General features: G+C 39.3%; 6 protein-coding genes across 6 annotated transcripts; 1 reads left to right on the top strand and 5 right to left on the bottom strand.

Annotated features, from left to right (window-relative positions):
* Positions 1-215: 215 nt before the first annotated feature.
* Positions 216-2,116, bottom strand: LOC135934574 (uncharacterized). Its single transcript, XM_065476443.1, has one exon. It carries the CDS (start codon positions 1,972-1,974, stop codon positions 1,132-1,134), a length of 843 nt encoding a protein of 280 aa, XP_065332515.1. The 5' UTR covers positions 1,975-2,116; the 3' UTR covers positions 216-1,131.
* A 457-nt stretch (positions 2,117-2,573) lies between these two features.
* Positions 2,574-4,202, bottom strand: TfIIA-S (Transcription-factor-IIA-S). Its single transcript, XM_065476444.1, has 3 exons — positions 3,998-4,202; positions 3,832-3,936; positions 2,574-3,132 (listed from the first exon to the last, which is right to left on the bottom strand). The coding sequence occupies exons 1-3, from the start codon at positions 4,067-4,069 to the stop codon at positions 2,992-2,994; spliced, it is 318 nt and encodes a 105-aa protein (XP_065332516.1). The 5' UTR covers positions 4,070-4,202; the 3' UTR covers positions 2,574-2,991.
* Positions 4,203-4,467: 265 nt separating this feature from the next.
* Positions 4,468-7,979, bottom strand: Raf (Raf oncogene). Its single transcript, XM_065476441.1, has 3 exons — positions 7,455-7,979; positions 6,633-6,970; positions 4,468-6,253 (listed from the first exon to the last, which is right to left on the bottom strand). Exons 1-3 carry the CDS (start codon positions 7,977-7,979, stop codon positions 4,993-4,995), a joined length of 2,124 nt encoding a protein of 707 aa, XP_065332513.1. The 3' UTR covers positions 4,468-4,992.
* A 56-nt stretch (positions 7,980-8,035) lies between these two features.
* On the bottom strand, positions 8,036-11,792 carry LOC135934573 (ATP-dependent DNA helicase Q1-like). The gene is made up of 6 exons (XM_065476442.1): positions 11,568-11,792; positions 11,228-11,313; positions 10,584-11,163; positions 10,018-10,491; positions 8,374-9,023; positions 8,036-8,315 (listed from the first exon to the last, which is right to left on the bottom strand). The coding sequence occupies exons 3-6, from the start codon at positions 11,133-11,135 to the stop codon at positions 8,036-8,038; spliced, it is 1,956 nt and encodes a 651-aa protein (XP_065332514.1). The 5' UTR covers positions 11,136-11,163; positions 11,228-11,313; positions 11,568-11,792.
* A 1,184-nt stretch (positions 11,793-12,976) lies between these two features.
* LOC135943297 (uncharacterized) lies at positions 12,977-15,234 on the top strand. Its single transcript, XM_065490158.1, has 5 exons — positions 12,977-13,174; positions 13,286-13,564; positions 13,687-13,867; positions 13,927-14,028; positions 14,194-15,234. Exons 1-5 carry the CDS (start codon positions 12,977-12,979, stop codon positions 14,484-14,486), a joined length of 1,053 nt encoding a protein of 350 aa, XP_065346230.1. The 3' UTR covers positions 14,487-15,234.
* Positions 15,235-18,235: 3,001 nt separating this feature from the next.
* Positions 18,236-22,057, bottom strand: NELF-B (negative elongation factor B). Its single transcript, XM_065497136.1, has 11 exons — positions 21,795-22,057; positions 21,626-21,724; positions 21,379-21,567; positions 21,112-21,294; positions 20,881-21,054; positions 20,581-20,826; positions 20,451-20,525; positions 20,249-20,399; positions 19,472-19,653; positions 18,743-18,940; positions 18,236-18,683 (listed from the first exon to the last, which is right to left on the bottom strand). Exons 1-11 carry the CDS (start codon positions 21,903-21,905, stop codon positions 18,534-18,536), a joined length of 1,758 nt encoding a protein of 585 aa, XP_065353208.1. The 5' UTR covers positions 21,906-22,057; the 3' UTR covers positions 18,236-18,533.
* Between the last annotated feature and the right edge of the window lie 1,017 nt (positions 22,058-23,074).

Genomic DNA, 23,074 nt, shown 5'->3' on the forward strand with positions numbered 1-23,074 from the left:
CTCTCCGTGTGACGTCACAGGTCATCGACTCGTTATGTAGAACAAGAAAGTAAATTTTGATGCAGATTCTGATAGCTTTGTTTGTGGCTTATGGCAAATTAATTTCATATTTGTATTTGCGTCAGGTGATTAAATTAGGACGCTTAGAAATTGTCATTTTCTTCTCGTTATTTTATTTTTCAGGGGTTGTTTATGAGGAAATCAAATGCAGGAGCTTATTTTTATTTTGTTCATTTTATTGATAAAAAAATAATAAATTTATAATAAGATGCACAGAGAGAGTAAATTGCTAACCAACTACAGCGCAGTGGCCCCTAAAACGGAGCCGAAGTTTAAAATCAAGTTGAGAAAAACCGCACACACCGGCAGCGTCATGCTTCGGGCGCAGTGTGTGTATACATTTTCCACTTTTTGTGTTGAGCGAGTGTATGTGTGTGTGTGTGTGTATTGTGTATTCTGCGTCCTCGCTCGCTCGCCCAGTTAGCAGCGTAAGCGCGCGCGAGCTGTGGCAACTGTGCTCTGCACCTGGATCTCTTTTAAATAACAGGGGAGGTTGCACATTGGGGGAAATCAAAGGTAGCAAAGCAGCCAGCAATTGTCGTTGGAAGGAAATAGCAACAGCGCGCGCGCGCTCCGCTTCTCTGATGCAGCGTGCATACCTATGCACGGGATATTTTACTTAACTGCTAATTTTCAGTTATATACAATTCGTCGTAGTTATCAGCGTCCGCCACGAACCCTATAAAGAGCGCGTAACTGACCTAAACTAACCTTAATTACAAAATTGCCTTGCGGTGTGATAAGTACACATTTTGGAAAATGGGAATCGGCGGAGGCGGTAGGCTCATTGAAAACGAAACGAAATGCACTGAGTGAAAACAAGAGAGTTGGAACGAAATCCAATTAGAAAAACAATCAACTGTTGCCGGGAGTAAAGTGTCCAAAGGCTGAAATATCACAAGTGGTTCGTTCGTTAAATAGAAAATCTCCGCTCCTTCCGCCCGTGATTAAATAAGACATAATTGTTCAAATACTGGCAACTAATCGTCGAAAATATCAGTCAGTCCATCGGAGGCGCCGGACAGGCCGCGTGCAGACGGGACACGCAGCGCGCGTAGTAAGTTAAGTCTCTCAGACGGTCATGGCGATGAAGCCGGATCTGTCTCTTAACGAATCACTCAGCTGCTCCTTTGCCTGCGCCGAGCACAGATCGGGCGTGGACACCGTCCGGGTCAGCTTGCCCGTCGACGCCGGCGCGTTGCCGGACGACGCAGCAGCCGCCGCAGCGTCCAGGTTGGCAAGGCTGCCGAAGCTGAAGATGGACACAAGGCTGGTGATGCGGTCGATTTCCATCGTGGTCGACGGGTCGTTTGGGTCGGCCAGCTCAGTTTCGATCTCGGAGAAGAGGTCCGCGACGCCCGAGTCGTCCAGCTGGGACTTGCTCTTCTTGGGCAGGATGGACAGGACGGCCTCCTCAGTCTCCCACTCGCTCACCGTCTTGCGACGCTTCAGGCTGTTCTGCGTCTCACCGCTGTTGGTCGGCCGAATCTCACGCAGCACGCTGATGGTCGGCTGTCCGGTCTCGCGGACGCGTGAGTCCAAGTCCAGGTAGGTGGTGGGCAGGCTGTTTTCCTTGTCAGAGCTTGAGTCCTCGGCCTCTTGCAGGGAGATGAGATCGGCGGACGGCGACGCCGGTTGCAGGAAATCCTCACCGGGCAACAGGTCGTCCTCCTTCAGGTCATCGAGGGACAGCTTCAAGCTCTCGCAGTTCGAGTAGGCCCAGCACTGTTGCGTGTCCTCCACGATCTGGTTGCGCGTCTTGTGCAGCACGGAGGCCACAAGCAGGTTCTTGTGCAGGCTGATGCCGCCGCGGATGGTGCGAGAGCGGGCGATCTTATTCAGCGAAATGTTGTAGAGGCGGTGCGCCTCGGTTAGCATGGCCGCCACCGAAGGGCTGCTCTTCTGGCTCTGCATGCTGGACAGAGGTCGCGGGCAAGGGTTCTATGGACACCACTGGAACGGGTAGGCAAGGTACACTGAGGCGCTATAGCAGCGATCGAAGCACGACTGACACACAACCGCTCTTCAGCGTGGCCAGTAACAGAATGCGAGTCGCGAGTCGTTCGCTGCACTTCGGCTTGCCTGCCTCGCGCTGACGTACGTGCGGACTCATCGTCCAATCAGAATGACTCATCGGCCATGAGGTGCTTTGTTTGATAAACATTCGCTCTTCTTGGGGAAAAACGCGCCGACAGCGCCATCCGTGGAACTGTGTAGAAACAAGAGAAAGATCCAATCTGGTTCAAATCGCAATATCAAAATTCTTTTTAAATTTTATCAGCTCGGAATACGCTTACTATCTTTCTCAAACGGTGTAATTATCTATATAATTCCACTGGTAAAGCTCCAGTCGCTAAAAATTCCCAACGTGTAAAAGCTTTTGAATGTTATACAATTAAGTTGAATTATTATCTCTGTGACTGTCTTACTTTCAAAAATAAAAATATTTTTCCCCGTCATGACCACATCCAAGTGTAGGTATTTAGCCTGTAATCATAACAAAAAATCTGAAATATCAGTTCATATTCAATTTATTGACTCCAATTGACGTTGCGCAGTAAAATCAACACTGTTATAGTTCAAATTTAAATAGATCGCAATAACAAAATTAAGTATGCTTGCTGACTCTTCTTCAATGAAAAGCTAGCGCCATCCTCTTGGAGATTTTTCCTTAAAAAGGATTATTATATTGAAAAAAACACAGAAGGGTGCGCATTACGTTATAAATTTGAAGCTGTTAAAACTGTACTAAGGTGGGGAATTCAGTTTTAACCCAATTGTATTATTCAACATGAAGAATCTCTCAGTATGAAAATATTTTACTGTACAAATTGGTGAGCTAAACCTATTATAAGAAACGAATTAACTCTCAAACCACAGAATATGAGTAGCCTTAAATTTATTGAATATAACTGGTCAGTTCAACAAAGTTCAGTGGTCACTTTTTCCATCGCAAGCAACAATTTTCACTTTGTCCACTTTGGCGACTTCTTGAATTTCACGGAATTCGACATCAGACAGCATGAAGGTCCACACATTGTCACAGAAGCGGTAAGTATTCAGCTTACTTGCCTAGAACAAAAATTTGGCTTAGAATATTAATAGACCCACCACGACCGGACCTTGATATTACGGATATTACATTAAAATTTTGAAATGCCAAGCTTTCTGAGCTATCATTTTTTTCATTCGAGAGCGCTGCCTTCATTTACATCTAATAAAAGAGTGGCACTATTCACACCTAAATTGGGTGAAATAGGTGCGAATCGTTATGACCCTGTTATGGGTAGCTGGTAGAGTAAATAAGGACATTTTAATATTTCATTTAAGGTTAATGATTTTTCTTCATAAAATGATCAGTCATTTTTGTAGTTTTTCTTATCAAATTATTGAATTTAAAAGGGATAAACCAAATAAAACCATTTTACGCATATTCTCAAGTTTTAATAACATGCTTCGTGTTATTAAGAATCTGAGAAAACAACGCATCCGATACAGTATAAATATTATTCCTCCCTATATGTATGGAAAAGTTACAGTTCTCGCCGAGTTACAGTTTTCACCTTTGAATGTTATTAGTATAGGGACAACAGATTTGATGCGTGTAAACGGTTAAGTCGGCGAGAACTGCAGCTTTTCCATACATACTCGTGGAATACAATATAAAATATATTAAAATAGTATGAAGGCACTAATAAGCGATGATAAAATATGACTGTTGCACAAAATCATACGATACACACATGTACATAATCGCTTGAATCGACTTACTTTGAATTGGAGTTTTGACTTGACCCTTGACGCGAGGGCAGTGTTAATGGATTTGTCAAATTGTAGCATCACCTGAGCTGATAACTGGGTAGATAAATGGCCGTACTGAAATGTTAAATTTATCAATTCGTGAATATCATACTAAATCTGAGGTATTATTTCTCACCTCAACAAGCTCATCCAAGCATTCTTGAAGAGTGTGCCCCAAAGTGGTATTTCGGTAGAGTTGGTAAGACATTATGGAAATAATCAGTTAGGACAAAGGGATGCAGGATTTACCACTACTGAAAACTGAAGGAAACAGCAAAACACCTGACTACTAAACTTAGTAAGCTGTAGTGTTTGTGCTTTACTCCGCCATTACTCTACTTCATAGTTCAGACAACTCGTGGGCGTGGCTCTTTCGTTATCGTTACTTTGCGGGAAACAAAAGGTGAACTGAAAATGGAAAAATGTTTTGAGCTATTTTTTTATACACGATTGACATTATGATGCGTTATTTCAATATTATAAATTATACTATAACTATCTAATGTTTTACAAAAATTCATGGAAATGGGTGTAAATAGCTAGTTATCTGGGATATGCAGAAAAAACTAAAGAGTTGGATATTTTGTAATAAAAAGGCAGTACAAGTATTTGTGTAATATCTGTTAATATTTACAGTTTGTAGTCACATAAGAGTAGCCTAATGCTTAAGTAATTAAGTACAACAGCGGCAAAAAAATATAATTAACTTAAGAATAGGACAATAAATAGAAGTTGACTTCTCAACAAGCTGTACTAAGAGTAACTGAAATGCATGGAATTAACAAAATAAAAAACAGGATACGCAGTAACATTTAGAAGGGTGCAGCAATTCTCAGGAATTCAATCTTTTCGTATGAACCCACTCCCACTAGAAGTCTGCAGATGTTACATGTGGTGTGCAGTTGATAAAATCGCTGCAAAATTGTGAGTCCACGTGGAAACTTGGGTTTGATGTATTACGTTACATTTCAAGCCGGAAAGAGAAAGAGAGAAAACAAATGAAACAAATAAAGTATTAGTGCAGTGAGGATTTCTATTCTGCGCCGAGCTTCAAGGCAGAACAGAGAGTAGAGTAACAAGCTTCTTGAGAATTTTTGCACCCCTGACGCACCTGATATGAGGCTAAAAGTTTTAAAAGGGGAAAGCTCCATACGGAGGGAAATTCACAGGCGTTTTAGGTGACGCACACTCATACAGCAACTCGTCAGATTGCAACTGGGCACTGTTCAGTGTGGGCTCCGATACAGAATGCTGAATTTTCGGCAGCGAGTAAAGTATGCTATCTAATGAGGCGAGAATTTGCTTAAACAACGGACGCTGGTCGCGCTGGAATTTGATACAGTTCTTGGCAAGCCTACGCATGCCCTTGGGAGTGTCCGGCCGGAGCTTGCTGAAGTCTGGCTTCAGCTTGCCCTGGCCCACCATGAACAAAATCTGGTCCTTGTTTTTTATGTTGCCGTAGGGCAGCAGCCCGGTCAACACCTCGTACAACACAATGCCGAAGGCGTACACGTCCGACTGGAAGCTGTAGGGCGACTCATCCTGCATGCGAATCACTTCGGGGGCCATCCACAGGATCGAGCCAGCCGGCTGATGGAACTGCTGCGAGCCAGCCCAGTTTGCTTTCACCGTGGCCAGGCCGAAGTCGCCAATCTTCACGGTCAGATCGTCCCGCAGGAAGATGTTGTTGCTCTTGAGGTCGCGGTGGATGATATTCTTAGCGTGCAAGTAGTCCATGCCCTGCGCGATCTGGTGAGCCACCTTGATCAGGTGCAGCAGCTCGAACTTGATCTCCATCACGTGCAAGTGTTTGTAGAGACTCGAGCCTTCGCACCACTGCGTCACAATGCTCAGCTCCGGCTCGCTGACGCAGCCCATGAAGAGCAGAATGTTGACGTGGCGTGTCTTCTTCAGCACAGCCACCTCGTTCTTGAACGCCTGCAGCTGCGCTGGCGTCGGGTTCTTAACGTTCAGGGTCTTGATGGCGACCGGCCCGTGCCAGTGACCTTTGTACACGGTCCCAAACGACCCTGAGCCTATGCGCTGACCCTTCAGCAGCTCCTCGTTGGAGATCTCCCAGTCATCAATAGACTCGCGGGCCGTTCTGATGATGTCCGTCAGCTTTTTGCTGCTCTCATCCGCGCTCCTCGCTCTCGGCCGCGAACGGATCGTCTTTGTGGGCGACACCTGAGTGCTGTGGATGGTTTTTGGGTCACCAATGCTAGGAATGAGAATGGAAGCTCCTGGAGAGTTATGGGACAGATCCCGGCTCTGACTGCCCTGATCCACCAGGTTGAAGTAGACGTTAGGAACTGAGGTGGAGCACTGCTGGGCCAAACTTGGGTGGCTACTGCGGCCCAACAACGGGTCTGGAGATGGAGAGTTAAAGTACCTGGAGCACAGGAAAAATATTTTTGTTAGGAAAAATTGCAAAGAATCAGCTTAGTTGAAAATTAATAACAAATGGTAATATTTTTGTGGCCAGAGTTCTCTACAGATTTTTTGGTATGTTTGCCCTGTGGTTATTTATACCATTTAACGCCTCATTTTCATGACATTTAGTGCATGTGTTGGTGTCTCATATCTTGCAGTCTTTCTTTTGTCTAATTAACTTTATCTTATCTTTTTTTACTGTACAACCTGAGGTTTGATATTTATAAAAGCAAAAGAAATTAGGTAAGAAACAGGAAATATTTAAAACCACAGGAATTTTTTCAACTCAAAAAGAACAAGAAGTCTAAAGGTAAAACTATCAATTTTTAGTTCTTTACCTTTGGCCGTCTCCTGGATTGAGAATGCCAGCTATCTCTGGCCCCTGTGCCAAAAGGTACTGCAGATATTTTGTCTGCTCCCCTATTTGTTGGCACAGTTTGGGCACCTGATCAGCACACCTCTGATGGAACTTGTATCCACAGGTTCTACAGTAGAAGCCTTGGAAGAGAAGTTTCCTGCAGCACTCACAGTATGTCAAGGAGAAGAAAGTTTTCCTGGCGTAATTGTGGGAAATACTGGTTGTTATGGGGTAGTTAGTGTTGATCTCCACAGTTATCTCTTCTCCCTCCAGCGATGAGATGTCTGCATCCCAAGCAATTTGAATCTTTGTATCTCCCTGTAAATATTAAAAATGTATTTTATAACTTAATTTTATAACCAACTGAAGAAAAAGTTAAAAATGGAAATTTTGAATGAAAAAATGGTATTTCACTGCAGAGCCAAAGGTGTTATAAAATTGAATGTTTGTTTTGGATTGAGCGATTTTCTAATTTAAGAAAAAACTATGATAATAGATTTAAACTTTTACATAATACGTAACTTTTATCTTACTAGGTTATGCCACAACAGCAGTTTTAAATTATACCTTAAAAAGCTTTGGTGAATTTTTTCGACCGTCAGCATAGCTGATTGGTTGCAAAATCGTTCTTCAAGTAAAAATTGAGAAAATTATGTTATGTGACAAGATGTGATTTTACTAACTTTCACAGACATAAGTTTATTTCCTTGTTCTATGAAGGTCTTTTTTAATACTTTTTTTATAGAATGTTAGTTTAAGTTTTTATAATTCTGTAACACATTAATATTAGGACTGCATGTACCTTGTAGACAATGCACATGTCTGGGGACAACTTGCGAAGACTCATAGCTTTGGCCAACGCCTCCCTGACACTGAGGCCTGGACGAACTTGCACAGAAGTACGCTGTTGGTTAGGCAGGTGTGCTCGTATCACAGATTTGAACGGAGAGCATGGCACTACAGTAGGGTAGCTGATCTCCTCCTCCTGTGGATTGGGCTGCTGCACCAACGGTTCTATAGCAGTGTCAGCCTGAGAATTGTTCTCCTTTTCTAAACGGATCTTGCGCTCAAGTTCCTCCTCACACGCAAGGAAACCGTGCAACTTTGAGGTCAGTTCATTGTATTCACTCACATACATTGGGGGTTGGAAGTCCGCAAACTTTAAATTCAGCGCTTCAATGTTCTTACGCGTAATGCTAATCAAACTTTGCATGTTCTGCAGCGTTTCCTGCAGCGTCTGCAAGTCCTCACTGTCCATGGAGCGAGTAGGGCTATTTAACGAGGGGTTTGACACCTCGTCATCATTGAAATCTTGACTGCTCGCCATTTTACTTGCAGCAAATTCACTTATGCGGCACAGAAAAGGTTTTTAGAGTTCAAGAATTAAGCCTTCATTTTCTTTCCGTTCATTTCACAAGCAGGAGAAGAAGGTCGCTTGGCTTTGACGGCAACTATAGTCTTGATCTGGTACCCAGCATCCAGTTTTTGCTGGCCAGCACTGTTGATCTTGAGATAGCTAGTTGTAGAGTAAGCAGTGAAGTTAAAGTCCTCTTTGACGAACCCTTCAGAAATAAAATGGGCAACAATATTTTCCATGTATTCTCTGGAGTGTGTTGGTGCAGGAATGTCTTTCAATCGGAGTGCAGGTTTTCCTTTTCCATACCTACAAGGAAATAATTGTTATGAACTTAAAAACAAAAAAATTCAAACTCCAACCTTACCACAAATCAAAAAGCATGTTAGCAGTAAGTTTTGTCTCATTTTCAAGAGCGTTTCTGATCAAACGGTAGACACTGATGCAGTGCTTGGTCACGTCCACCTGCTCTGACGACCTGGGCCGGCGGCAGTGGTCGCACATAGACTTGCAATCGTCTCCCTGTCCCCAGGTGTCGCTGAAGTGTTCGGCAACTAACTCTCGTCGGCACTTGATTGGCTCAGTGCAGTAAGCCAGCATGTGCGACAGCTTCTGCAGCCCTGTCTGCTGGGCGAACACCAAGGTGCTCAGGCGGAAGTAGTCTGCGAAGCGGTAGTACAAGATGCACTTGGCCTTACGGCCGTCTCGTCCAGCGCGTCCGCTCTCTTGATAGTAGTTTTCAATTGATTTTGAGATGCTGTGGTGGATTACAAATCGCACGTCTGGCTTGTCGATGCCTAGCCCGAACGCTGTGGTAGCGACGATCACTTGCAGTTTGCCTTCGAGCCACTTAGTGTGAGCTTTTGAGCGCAGCTCTGGACTCATGCTCGCGTGGTACCATCCTGCTTTGATGTTGCGCTCTCTGAGACCGGTGGCCAATTCCTCAGTGTCCTTGATGGACAGGGCGTAGATAATACCAGACTGACCTTTGAATTCGGCACTCAATAAATTGGCAACCTAGAACATTTTAACAAGAAACAAATTTTTTTAAAAATATAGGTAGAAAACTTTTCAATGAGAAAAATTCAGTGACTGTAACGTTCCTAATTTAAAAATTGTATTAGAGTTCCTTATCACTTTTTAACCTTCAAGAATCTGTATCAATCAAATGAGGCAAATGAATGCATTAAATTCTAAATATTCCTCTTCTTGAAATGGATATAAAAACTGGAAGTGGATCTTGGTTATTTTTCAAAATGAAAAGGTTTAAATTGCGTTCAAATAAATGTTGTAGAAGAAATTTAATTTCTCCTTGTCCTCTATCTCAGATTAGACCTATTTTCATTAATAGAGAATTAATCAAATTTATATTGCAAAATATACTTTTTGTAAATTATAAAAAATGAAACCGTTTCTAAATTTAAAGCTAAGCAATATTTAAAAATAATAACATCTGTGAAGATCTTAAATTCATGAGCGTCAAGCAAAATTTCGATTGCGTTCTTCACAAAAATTGTCACAATTTTTCAGGTTTGGATTGACATATCTTTTGTAAATGTCTTGGTCTGGAATTCTGTGGCTTGTGGAATGAGAAAGCTGAACTTGGAGAGCAGAGATATTCAAAGAATTTAAACAATTTTTGTCACCAGCCCTGTCTAATCAATCATTAGAATGCAGTTAGCAGTTATGAGAGATATAATAAATTTGATCGGGAGCTGCTGCAGTGGACATCACAATTTGACGGTAAGGTTCACTTTGATTATCTTTTCCATCTGGTAGGTTTGTACTTTCAATGCCCGTTTAATTAATATTTTATTTAGTATTAATACTGAACTCATAGCAAAAAAGGTCCAGGAATGCGAATGCTATTAATGCTCAACTGCTAGGTATTTGAACTCAAACGTTAAAAGCGAACAAGAACATTCTGCTTAAGTTATAAGTTAATTCAAACTAAGCTATCAGGTAAAAATCTAATTGAAAATTTAGTGCTGATTCGTGAAGTTTAAATTACCTCGTCAAGCCAGTCCTTCTGCACAGCTGTCTTGGGTCGCACTTCGTAGTAGAGGTTGGGTCGGTTAAAAGGGGCTTTGAGAACCAAACACCCTTGCAAGTTCAAAATTTTTTGCACGTCAGCAATGACTTTGTTGCTGGCAGTTGCCGTGAGACCAATAATGGGCACGTCACTGAATAAGTCTCTCAGCACGCCTAGAAAAGTGTAGTCTGGTCTGAAGTCGTGGCCCCAGTCGGAGCAGCAGTGGACTTCGTCGATGGCGATTCTTGCGATTCCGTTAGCTCTGTGCAGGTTTTGCAGAAATGACATAAAACTCTTATTCTTAGCGAGTTTCTCTGGCGCCACAAAAAGCAGCTTTGGTTTTTCACTGGCGGGTTCTTTGGAAATAAGATTCTTGATTCTCGTATTTTCCTCTCTTTTGGTAGAACCTGTTAGCATTTCAGCACCGACACCAAGTTTGCGCAATTGCATAACCTGCAACAGATAACACAAAAAACTTAAGCAAAACACTAACTCCACAATTCAGCAGCTTTAAAACAAAACAAAAAATGCAAATGATTTCACACCTGGTCTTCCATCAACGAGATGAGAGGACTGATGACCAGAGTAATCCCTTGGGACACAAGGGCAGGCAGTTGATAGCATAAGCTCTTGCCTCCCCCAGTGGGCATAACAAGAATCAAGTCCTGTTTTGACAAAGTGGCGTTTATCGCTGACAGTTGCAGGTGTCTGAATTCGGAAATCTTGAAGACATCCTGCAGCACTTCCCGCACACGGCCAGACCATTCGAAATAAGTTCCCGTCCAATCCTTCTGCGCAAGTGATTTGGACTGGTTCAGCAGAAGCTCTTGGCTGATCTGCTCCTGTCTGCTTGCAAGACTCGACTGCTTCTGTTTGAGGCGCAGAATCTGTTTGGTCACTGTCTTCAGCTCGTCCTCCACCTGAGCTAATTCACGCACTAGGTCCTGCTCACTCTGACTCGCTGACCTGTCGTTTGAGTCGCTGTCCACGTCAACGACGTCATGACCGTTTGGCTTAGCAGTACTGGCTGTTGGAGCAGAACTTCTCGTTGGCTGCTGCTCGACTTCTAAGACATCAGAGTCGCTATCGCTCGACATGTTCTTTTGTCGAAGGGAATGAAAAAACCTGAAAAATCATACGCTGCCGTACTAACTTGCGAAAAATGATATAATCAAAGCGCGTATCATACCTTTTGCACTGGAGATTGTATCAAACATGCTGACAGGTGTAAATGTCTCTTCACCAGCGCGTTATTAAGTAAACCGTGAGGCACACCTAGAAACACAAAATCGCATTTAAAAGAAAAGAAAGAACTTGTTTATTTATATTTCTCTTTAACGAACAGTTGGCATGAGGGGAGGCCTAATTTGCAGATGTCAATAAGTGCATACGTAAAACTGTGAAAACTCGCAGATCACCAACGATAATGTACAAAATGATCGAAACAAAAAATTGATCTCTGTTCCAAGAATTGAAAACAACTGGCGGATAAAATTTATTGATATAAGCAGTGTGCACTTTTGCCTTACCAATGTTCTGTGAACTCGATTTATGGCCGAATTTGGCAAAATAATGCCGGCCTCCTTAGCAAGTGGGCGACAGTCGCCTTTTAATTCACTTCCATATTCAGCTTGCGCAGTGAGCTGTCATTTGTTACTACTCGGCAACAGCGCGCGCAAATGCTCCAAATTTTGATTGTTTTTCAGCTCAACTCCCTTCTTCCCCTTATCCCCCCCAGGCTAACTAGCCTGAAGCCGTAGCCTGAACATAGTGAACAGTCAAGTCACAAGTCACCCCCTGTCATTGTTTACGTACTGTCTCTTTCTCTGTACGTTTGCTTGCAGCGCAGTCTGCATTTTTCATCCTCGTGAACAGATGATTTAAGTACGGTAGATACATACACCAGTTACACCGCTGACCCCGATCACAGCCACTCTTTACACACATTCGTACACTGGCCAGCTTGTGCACTTATGTATCTAGTTGTAAGAAAAGGGTAAGAAGTTTTGCTCTTTCAATCACAATTGCACTGTCTTGTGTCTTGTTTTTTTGTCTTACGCAACATATTATCTGTGTTAATACGCAATTATATAAATTAATGCAGATTTACCAAAAATTTCGAACGATTTGTAATATAAAATTTACGAAATCAAAAAGATAAATATGTATTGTACATATATATGTAATATCTATCATAAGTTCATCATCAATAAAATGTTAGATAACACATACTATCGGATTTAATAATGATACACACGTATGAAAATTTCGTGCATAGATAATTACATCATAATAGGACCAAAAAAACAAAAGCAGTAAAGTCTGTTGCGACAGTAACGAAAAGTGCGTAACGTATGTATATGCGTAATATGCATGTACACATTCATATACATACATACGGTACATACATTCATGTGTTTTATATAGGAAGATGAATGTAAAGAATGTCATATCGCAATTTTGACATTACATAACATACGCACACACATTTCTCCTTTTGTTGGATCTTGTTATAAAATGAATTTATTCACACAAAATAATTTGAGATTGGATATCATAAATATGTATGATAACGGTTCAGGACCGCCGTTTTGTTGTGAGCCAATAATAATTGTCTGCGGATTGAATTACTGTAATTTTGCATTAGTGTTTAGTAGCCTAAAGAAGGCTTGTATTTCAGACGTGTTGTGGCGGAATTTTTTGATATGATATAATTATATTATATGATTAACTTTTCAAACAAATGGCTGATACTCATTTTTTATTAGGCTTTAATACAATCATATTCCTTAATTTTACGTAAGTTTAAATCAAGAAGTTGTTTGATTTTTATGTAATTACAATGAATATACATATTTTTCATCCCCTAATCATGCATCACACCTTATTTTCTTTTTCCCAGAATGAGTGAAGGACAAAGGAAAAGACTTGCATCATAATGTCAGAAAGGAAAGAAGTGAAGATGAGCCACCACCTGGTTGTCGTGCCCACCCTGCGGATACGTGAATCAAAGACCACATTGCTGGATGCACTGGAAAAATTCAGGAACAAGGAAATGAACAGGAAAAGTTTATTCACGCTCATTGAGCGTAGAATGGTCAAAGATGACATCACCAGAATCCTGAAGGCCAATGCAGTTCCATATAAAAATTATGATTGCAAGTATTTTATTGGAAATTTGAATTTTCTATTATATAAAGCACTATTTTATACACATAAAATTCTTTCATGCAAATATTAAATATAGATTCCAAATGTTACAGTAAAAGGCACTCTATGTCAAAAACTGACTCAACTCATTGAAAATGGACCAGTTGCAAAAGAAACCCAAAATTCTAGCTCTGCAACTGCAAGTGCTGCTGGTGATCTTGATGTTACACAACACAAAAAATACCCCTCGAATCTGGCTGTATGTGACAGTACCCTTACCCCTCTTCCAGACAAAGTGCGCCTGCTTGAAAGTGACCTGAAAGATTGGAAGACAGACTGTAAATGTGAAGCAAACAAAGACGCCCTGCTGAGCACAGTAAGATAATATACACAATTTTAAATGAGTTAGTCATTTATCGATTATACATAAATAAACTTTTCCTTTTTTATTAATCTCTTCTGGTTGCTGAAATATATAGAAATGGATTTTGTTATCAGATTGACCAGACCCTCCCTGGTTGGCTCCTAGGATTGCTAGCATGTGCCTGTGACTCGCGTCTACCTGTCCTTGTCATCTTGCTGTTTGATTTTGGAGAAAGGAATTTGCAGAGTGGCTGCAGAAATAGGCTCCTCTTGCAGCTAAGCAACCGCTTCCATGAGTTCAATGCGCAGCACAAAGGCAAAGTGACACTTTCAGGGTTAAAAATAAAATAATTCAATATTTTAAAATATTTGCAGCGTGTTCAATTTCTTCCAAGATCTCACTGTCTGTTGCCACACGCCCAAGGAGGTCACAAAATGAGAACATGGTCAACATTGTCCACATGCCAAGCCAAAGTGGTAATAAACTTTTGATTTTCACAATATATGACTGTTTTATGATAAGTAAAATCATTGCAGTGCATTAGTTTGTCAATCCATAAATTCTAGTACAATTTACAAGCCCATGATCATTGGAAATATATTGCGCCTATTCAAGTCTAATATCATGGTACTAATTCCTAGGTGCTCTAGATGCTATCAACCAGATGTCTGCAGAATTCAGCCAAAACCTGCTCAACTTCTTCAGCAGGGGCAACAAAGTTGGTGATGGAAGAAGGATTGAAGATTTGGTGTCGGAAACTCCAGGAAAGTGTCAAGTCTTACAGGAATGTTGCATTTGCTTTGAGGAAGCTCGTGATGTCGCTTTCAATCCCTGCGGCCACGCTGTCTGCTGCAAAAAGTGTGCTCAAAAGTTGTCCAAGTGCCCCATATGCCTTAAAAAGATTGTGAACAAAATTGAGCTGTATTTCTCTTAAATGATGTCGTCTGAGACGAAGTGTCATATCTGTATTATGATATTGTTATCTAATAGCTAAATAATTATATGATTCTACCAAAGGCTGAAAGGTGATATGATTTAAAAATGAATTTGCTAGATGCTGCTAATCTCGTCACTGTAGCTTGTGTTTCTAAAATTTTAATTTGTCTACCCAAACCGGACTTGCTTAAGTTTCCAAATTTCTGATGTAGCCCTTACTGTAAATTTAAATTAAAAATCTCACGGTTTCTTAATCATAGCATTTCAGATTTTGATATCCTTACCAAATTTGAGATGGGTGTAACTTGATTTTGCATTTCAGCCTGGTAGCGGTAAAATTGCGCAACTTTAAACAACCAAACGCGAATTTCCTTGATGCAAGAAAAGGGCAACAATCAATTCTACACTGAAAATTTGGGTGTTGAGCTATGCGCAATTTTTCCACGACCAGGACGATTTAAAGCTTTTTAGTTGGTATCTTGAAATAATATGTCATCTAGAGTATAACTCATCATTTTTATTCCTTGTCATTAAATGGGATCAATCTATGGCGGTAACCCTAATTTATCTGCGTGAAAATTTGTGCAAAATAATCATAAATCATTCTTCTTGTGTATAACGTTATAATACATTGTCCGATCACGCACGTTTTCTTGAAATAAGAATGTTTGTTTTGCCTTGTTTTCCCGCCTTTGGTTGTGCAAAGTTTACTAACTGCTAGAGATTAAAAATGCATAATAATAAAATACCGCATTCTTATTTTACTGTTCTTGGGATTGAATTCCCTCTGAAAATTTGATATATCATAGGTACGGTAAAGTTTGGTCTCGCATTCACCTTCAGCGCGTGCAACAAAGCAATTTGACTTCTGCTCTATAAAACTCATAAAATGATTATTGTTCATGTAAAACCATGGCTAAAACGCAATCATTGGGGTTTCTTCTGTGGAGGAAAATAGGTCGGTCTATTTATATAGTCCTTTTTCTATACAGAAAAAATAAACGACCAATGACAATACAGGGGGAGTTACAGATGAAGATTGAAAATATGAGTTAGCTAGAGGTTATCCCCAATAATTCAGTTTTGACAAGTTGCCAAATTTTAACCATATCATAGACAATTGAAGTGTGTTAATGGTCTTAGGCTAAAACATGTGATTGCAATTTAATTAGGAACTTTTAAAAAAAATTCTATAGTCCTTATCTAGCAGTCTACTAAAATCATGTAAAAAAACAACGAACTCTTTCATCTATATGTCGCGGCAAAAAGCTTTTAAGTTTTAATTTTTCTGTGTGCCGTACAGCCTAATATTTGGACTATCCAATTTGAATTAGTTATATTTCATGCGTTAAAAATAATTTGTCTCCGTTCTTTGACAGTTAATTTCTAGGATCTAGGTCATATTATTTATAATAAACATTTTGATCTGATTCACTTTGTTTTAACACTGCAATTTCAAAAAAATTCTCAAATTCCTTTAGGATATAACTGTTTGTATCCCATTAACTTATAAAGCGCTTACTTTTGGGCAGCAACAATAAAGCGTTTGCGGCATTTGTGAAATGAAAGCAATTTCAGAAATTTAACTGCCGAAAGCGCAACAGCTTCCATAATTCACCTGTGGGGCATTCAGTATTAATGTCTCATTACAGAACAATAGCTGCGCATAATATATGTGATTTTAAAGGTGAGCAATATTTATATACATATACAAGAATCTTTTTAGGGAATAAAACTTTTTTTGATGTGTAACCATAGGAATGACTGACAGGACAAAAGTGGAGCTCTATAATCCCGGCGAGATTGTTATTCCTGATCGCGTGCATAATCGGGCCGTATTTCTTGGATTGCTTGAAAATGTCAGGAAAGGAGAAATGATCCAGGAAACATTTTCCTTGATCATTCACAGCATTCTTCTAAAAACTGACATTTCTATTATTCTACAGGAAAATGCTATTGCTTTTGAAAGCCGAGAAAGTAAGTTCTACATATTAATTCAAACCTAAAAAACCGAATATTAATATTCAACATGTTTTATCATAACACATATCACACACGTTAATTGATAAAATATATCTAATATAGATGATTTAAAAATTATTTTTCAGTGAAGGCCGCTCTATGCGACAAATTATTAGCACTACTTTTTAAAAAAGAACCAGTTGCAATTGAAACCCCTAGTTCCCCTGAAAGTCCTGCTGGTATTCCTGATGTTCAACTCAAATGCCCTCCAAATCTGTCAATTTGTGACAGTCCACTTGCACCTCTGCCAAACAAAGCGCACCTGCTGATGAGTGACCTGGAAGACTGGAAGACCAACTGCACATGCGAAACAAACAAAGACGCCCTACTGAGCACGGTATGATTATATATACACACCATTTTTGCTCTAATTTAAATTAACTTAATTATATAAGAAATCTGTCGCAGTGTTCATAAACATCAGATATAATAAATATTTTATGGTTGATTATACATACTGTTTTCAGATTGACCAGACTCTCCCTGGTACCTTGCTAGGATTGCTAGTTAACGCTTGCTACTCGCACGTGTCCATCATCCTTGTTATGCTGTTTGATTTTGGGGAGAGGAATTTGAAGAGTGGCTGCAGGAACCTTCTCCTCTTACAGATTATCAAGCGTTTCCACGAGTTCAATGCGCAGCTCAATGGTATATAAAAATCGGAATAGTTTTATCATAATATGGAATTAAAAAAATAATATATTATACTACATGTGATATGTTAATTAAATTTAATGTTTCCTGCAGTTGCCAAGAATCAACCAAATTCTGCATGTGTTGGGATTTCACAACTTGAGACAAACACTGGTGCTGCCCGGCCATGCCAGGATGGTACAAAACAATTAAATTATTTAAAAAAAATCCCAATGAAAATAAATTTGTGTAATACTGCAATGCCATATTTTCTGTTGTGGGAAATAGATCCCAGATAGTGTAACAGATTTGAGAATATTATATTGGAGTGATAAAATTTGTAATTCTCAAAAAGCATGCAGATATTTAATCGTCTTTAATCATCAACTATCGACAAAGCAATTTTTGAATATTTGACCTTTTCTCAGGTCTTTAAATATCAGAAATTCTGATAATTTACTTTTGAAACATAAATTATGCTCTGCATCTGATGATTGAAACCAATTTTTTTCTCCCAAGAAACACCCAATGCTGTCTGCCAGATGTCCTTAACACTGGGCCAAAACTTCCTCAAATTCTTCAGGCGCACGCAGGAGGGTCAAGTTTTCCCAGAGTGTTGCATTTGCTTTGATGGATCCTGTGAAGTTGCCTTCAGTCCCTGTGGCCATGCTACCTGCTGCAAAAAGTGTGCTAACAAGCTGTCCAAGTGCCCCATCTGCGTTCAAGTGATTGCGAACAAGCTTGAGCTCTTCTTTCCTTAAAAACCTAAGTTACTGGAATGAGAGGCAGAAAATTGTTAATTATACAATGTGTTTATAAATTACAATGAATCCTATATTTTTCATGCTGAAACTATGAAAAATTTTAAAAAAGCTCCTTCACAGATGCGTTCTGGACACTTTATTCGTAATATTTTTGTCCCAGCGATTTTCCATCAAATTTCCTAAACGTGTGATATTATTGTGAGAATTCATTCTTAGAAACAAATTTAACGTGATTAGATTTTGATTAAAAATGTTAGTTCCTAATATTCTTTGTATTCTCATCAAATAATTAAACCTGTATTTTTTTATATTTCTATCGAATAAAAACTTTTGTATTGTTAATTTTCTACCTAGTAATATTTTATTTCAAACCTATCTTAATTGCCCTTAGAAAATACACCCATTTCTTGATCCCTTTAGTAAATCAGCTTAGCGTTAAAAAATAATTTTAAATAATGACATTATCACAACAAATATTGATATTTTGCAGGACATGCAAAGAATCCAGAAGGAAATACAAAATTGTAAATTTAAAATCAAAAATTAAAAGATGACCTAATCATAACTTTTACATGAAATAGTTGGAAGTAACATAGTTTTATACAGCAGTGCAAGTAACAACACACTCAAGCCAACGGCGCAGGGGTCGGCACACTCATTAGCGGCGATTCAAAGTCTTCTGGTTTTGCGAAACCATCATCCTGTGAATTGTCGTTTAGCAATGCTTCCAGCTTGTTCTGGAGGTCACCATAGAGTTTATGGACATCAGTGTTTTGCTGAAGAAATAAATGAGTTGAAAAATGTCCATTTGCGAAAGCATAAATTAATTTACTACCTGCATAGTGGGTTGGACAGCTTTCACGAGTGTCTCCAACCTGTTGGTTGGAAGTTTTGCGTGCACGTACCACAACAGTTTCAAGATGTGACGAGAGACGTTATCTCTGGTAATTCCAGCAAAGAAAAATTCATCAAACAGAACTGTGCAGAAATCCTCAGCAGCAAATTCATCAGGATTGTTGATAAGTAGGGAAATCTGCAATAAAAGCGCAGTAAAATTTTTACTCGGAAACAAGCAGCAAAATCAGGCAATTTTCTTCTTGAACCTACGCTCCTGAAATATTTTAAAAATAATTCATAAAACAGAGTATAATTAATATTTTTGTAATCTTCTATTTAATAACAAAAGGTTATAATAAATAACCGCATCAAGAACTAACAATACAATATTGCAAATCATATTTAATTTTAAAATAGCTTGCTTTAAAATTTATGCTCTTGGATAAACTAATTCTTTGATAAAACGATTTATAAATTATGATGGTAATTTATTGCATCAAAAGCAAAAAAATTAAACATAGAAGACCCCACGATTTATAGAGTTCCATAATTATATTGTCTTAGGAGTATACTTAACAAATATAACTCAAACCGAACGCGTTGTGCAATTTTTTATAATAATATCTTACGTTAGATTATTCTTTTTTTAAAATTTATTTAAGCCAGGATTCCAGTAAAGTGAGTTACAAATCATGCGAAACTAAAATTGTTGTGAAAAAGATTTTACCAAGGAATGGAGGAATGGATCTTCAAACGCACGGTCGTTCTCGCAGTTGGCCAGAGTGCCGAGAACCCTCATCAATCCTACGCGGTCTTTTGTCCTGGCACAATGTAGTGTGTAATACATCGCTAGAATGCTGGCCACACTGCTCTCCTGGACATACGCTTGGCAGGCATCGGGTGGTGGTCCTGAAATAGGGTTAGCAATCATTTTCTGACTATCACTCTCCCTCTATTCTAAGTCAATCATCAGCAATTTGTATGTTTCTTCAATGGAAATAAAAAAGTACATGCCTTTCAAGAAAATCAAGTTGAGGCAACTGGATAAGTATTTTTACCAGCAACAAATGCAAGATTTTAAGATAGGATCGAGATCTGCTTGAAAGTTTACCATGGAGAAATGAACAAAAAATAATGGCCACTTAAAAATAAAATCTAACCATTTGTAAAGCATTTACTGATTTCGCTGATGGGTCGTCGAGACCCGAAATTCAGAAGCCTGAATGTCTGAAATTTCACAAGATTAACACGTTTAGAAGACAAAAGTAGAAGCCCGAAAAGTCTTGCACAAGACCGAAACCTTGTGCATTTAACGCAAAAATTGCATATTATAAGACCAAAAATGAACAATTGGAGAATTATTAAATTACGAAATTGTTAACTTCCTTAGAGGGCGTTTTACATTTTTGGACTTATGAACTAACAATAAAATATTATGTGTATCATATTTCGGGGCTCCGGAACTTTCCCGTAAAAGTCACCATCCAGAGATAAAGAAAATTACCTGAGTGCTCAATGATAGTTATGGCCGATTCTCTTTCATCAGGTGGAAGTTTTGAGTTCAGGGAGCGAACCAGGTCATCAACCATTAGCGACATTAGCGCGGGAAGGAATTTCGTAACCACCTGACTGTCCAGTTTTGGTTCTTTGAATTCCTAAAGTTTCAATTTCAGTTAAAACACGGCAAATTCAGAGGCCTTTTTTACCTGTGTGCTGATCATTTGCCACGCACTGAGCCCAAGAGCCAACATTCTCAATAACAAGATTAAGACCGTGTTTTCCTGCAGACGACAATGTCAAGCATAAAATTTTTACACAAAGAGCTACTTCACATACCCGGGGCATGCCATCTACGTTGATGAGGTGCACCAAAATCTTCATTGCCGACGTTGCGAGGAAGTTGACTGCGTAGGGGTCACACAAGATCATGGACAGATCACCAAGGACTTGCTCCTGGCCCTTTTTGATGCTGTCCAAAAACCCCTGCAGTTCTCGAGATCTCTTGATGTCAACATTTTTTTCCCTAATACATGCATCCAAGCACCACGTAAATTTGTGACACGGGTCCACAGAAATGATTTCCTGCAATTTGCTTTTAGTTTAAATAGTTCTCTTTTGCTCACAGGTTATAATTACTTGAACTTCCAAGTCATGTAGAGCCATTAAAAGCTCAGCTCTAAGGGTGCAGTAGTGGACATTTTTTGATCGCAGGAACAGCGTGCGCGAAAACTGCAAGACCAAATCATAGAGTCGGACTGAGTTGCCAACCATGTTGGCCAACTTTTGCACTACTTTCCCCTGGCGCCGAGCCTGAAATCATTGCGAGAGCTTGTAAGGAGGCACAGTTCAAAAAAGCAATATTATTACTTTAGGGGATGAAGAGAAGAACAACGAGTTTAGATTCTCGTGATCAAAGAGAATTTTTTCTTTCTCCAGAATGTACTCGCCGAGGAGTGGCGTGACTGCGTCTCCAAAAAGGGACTGATTGTCTTTCCATATTTGTCGCTTGACCTCTGTGTCTGTGTCGTTGTACAATTCTTGGTCTCTTTCCTGAAATAAGTATAGATCAATTTTTAAAAAGTAACAAATAATAATAATAAGTTGTAGCAAAATTGATAAAGCGTGATAACTTACTAGGACTTTCAAGTATTTTTCATCAATATGAGGAGTGTTGCGAAGTATGCACATGACTACGGGTCTCAGCGTTTTTACTTTGATGACAGGGAAACTCTTCGCAAGAAGTTCCTTCAATTTTTTGTCCCTTTCTTTGCCTTCTTTTTTACCGATCTCATTGATTTGAGAAATTAGCTTTTCTCTGAGCTCCTGAAATAAAAGACGTTTATCAAGTGACTTCTTAAAAATCAAATTGAGATTAACTCGCCTCTAAAACCGAATTGTGAAAATCAAGTCGTTGCACCTCGTGCAGGTCTAACAGGGGAAGCATCGGGCGAAGAGAATTGAGCAAAATTCCATTTTCTTTCTGCAATCAAATTAGATAATTAAATAAATTAGACATCTAAGCCATGTTGTTGAATGATTTTATGCTTGACCTGGAAAGTTTCTATAGCTTTAAGAGGGTCGCTGCAGCTTGTTAGAGATTCCCTTAGAAATGCCGGTCCAGGAATCCCAATTTCTTCCAAACCACCAGTGGAGCTAGACATCTTTGTTGGCGAATTTCTTAGTGTGTTTGTATTTTTGAAAACGTCTTGAAACGTTGAAAAAGGAAACTTTAACTTTAATTAATTATAAGCACGCGACACACGCTTCTGATTTCTAAAACTTGTTTTCTTGTTTACAAGTTCAAAGGATTCTAATGAGGAGTACGGAGAGTAAAGCTTTACTCTCCATAATGAAGGGGCGTAACCAACTCAATGGGGGCAACCAATGCAGATTGGTGGAAGCGTTCGCTCGGTGCTTTGCGCGCGTAAGGAGAGAGGGGAAAAGAGAGAAGCAAAAAATTACTTGCGAAGTTGTGAGGCGATTTTTTTTTGCTAAAGTCGCCAAAATGTTAAATAAAAAATCTCACTATGCAATGGTTTATCCCTGGCACTTACTAAAAATTGAAACATATATATATTGTGGTTCACATCTTTTTTTTAAGAAAACTTTGTTGATTCTTCAAATCTATTTTATGTGCCAAAACATAAAGGTTCAAAATTAGTTGTGTATTAAGTTTTTGAATAAAAATGCTGCTAATGCTTACTTTATTTCAGCGGGGTCCAGATTCGTGCGACGCGCAGATATGGCTCGAAAAAACGGTCACGTGAAAATGCGGAATATGCGCGAAAAGAAGCAAATTTTCGTCAATATTGTGACATTACTTGTACTAATTGTGTCTTTTGGATCGTAAAAACAAACTCTTGACACTCGTACGGCAATCCGAAGAGAGCTTTTTGTTTCCCACATTCAGACACCATCTTGGATCTACGCAGTGGGAACCAATTTTATCGCACATCTGGCCCCCGCTGCTTTATTTTAAAATTTCTTTTGCGCAAAATTACAACGAAGAATGATACCTTACGTGTTGAGATTAAATTTTCACAAGTCCCACCAAAGGTTGTTAAATCTTAACTTTATCACAGAAGAGTTTACACACCATTTCAACTTAACCATCATAGTTTTTAACATAATACAATTAATTTTATAATATAATTTTAATTTCATTGAAGCTTTTTCAAAAATTCACCAAATAATATTCAAGTAGAATTCAACAAATAATTGATGGTATTAAATCTAACGAGTCAGAAATTAAATAAATTCAGCAGAGTCTCGCTTTAAGATTTTACGTGGAAAAATACACACATAAGATGCCATAAGCATCACGTAACGC

The sequence above is a fragment of the Cloeon dipterum genome, chromosome 1 (assembly GCF_949628265.1).
Source record: "Cloeon dipterum chromosome 1, ieCloDipt1.1, whole genome shotgun sequence".
In the NCBI taxonomy this organism is placed as follows: Eukaryota; Metazoa; Arthropoda; class Insecta; order Ephemeroptera; family Baetidae; genus Cloeon; species Cloeon dipterum.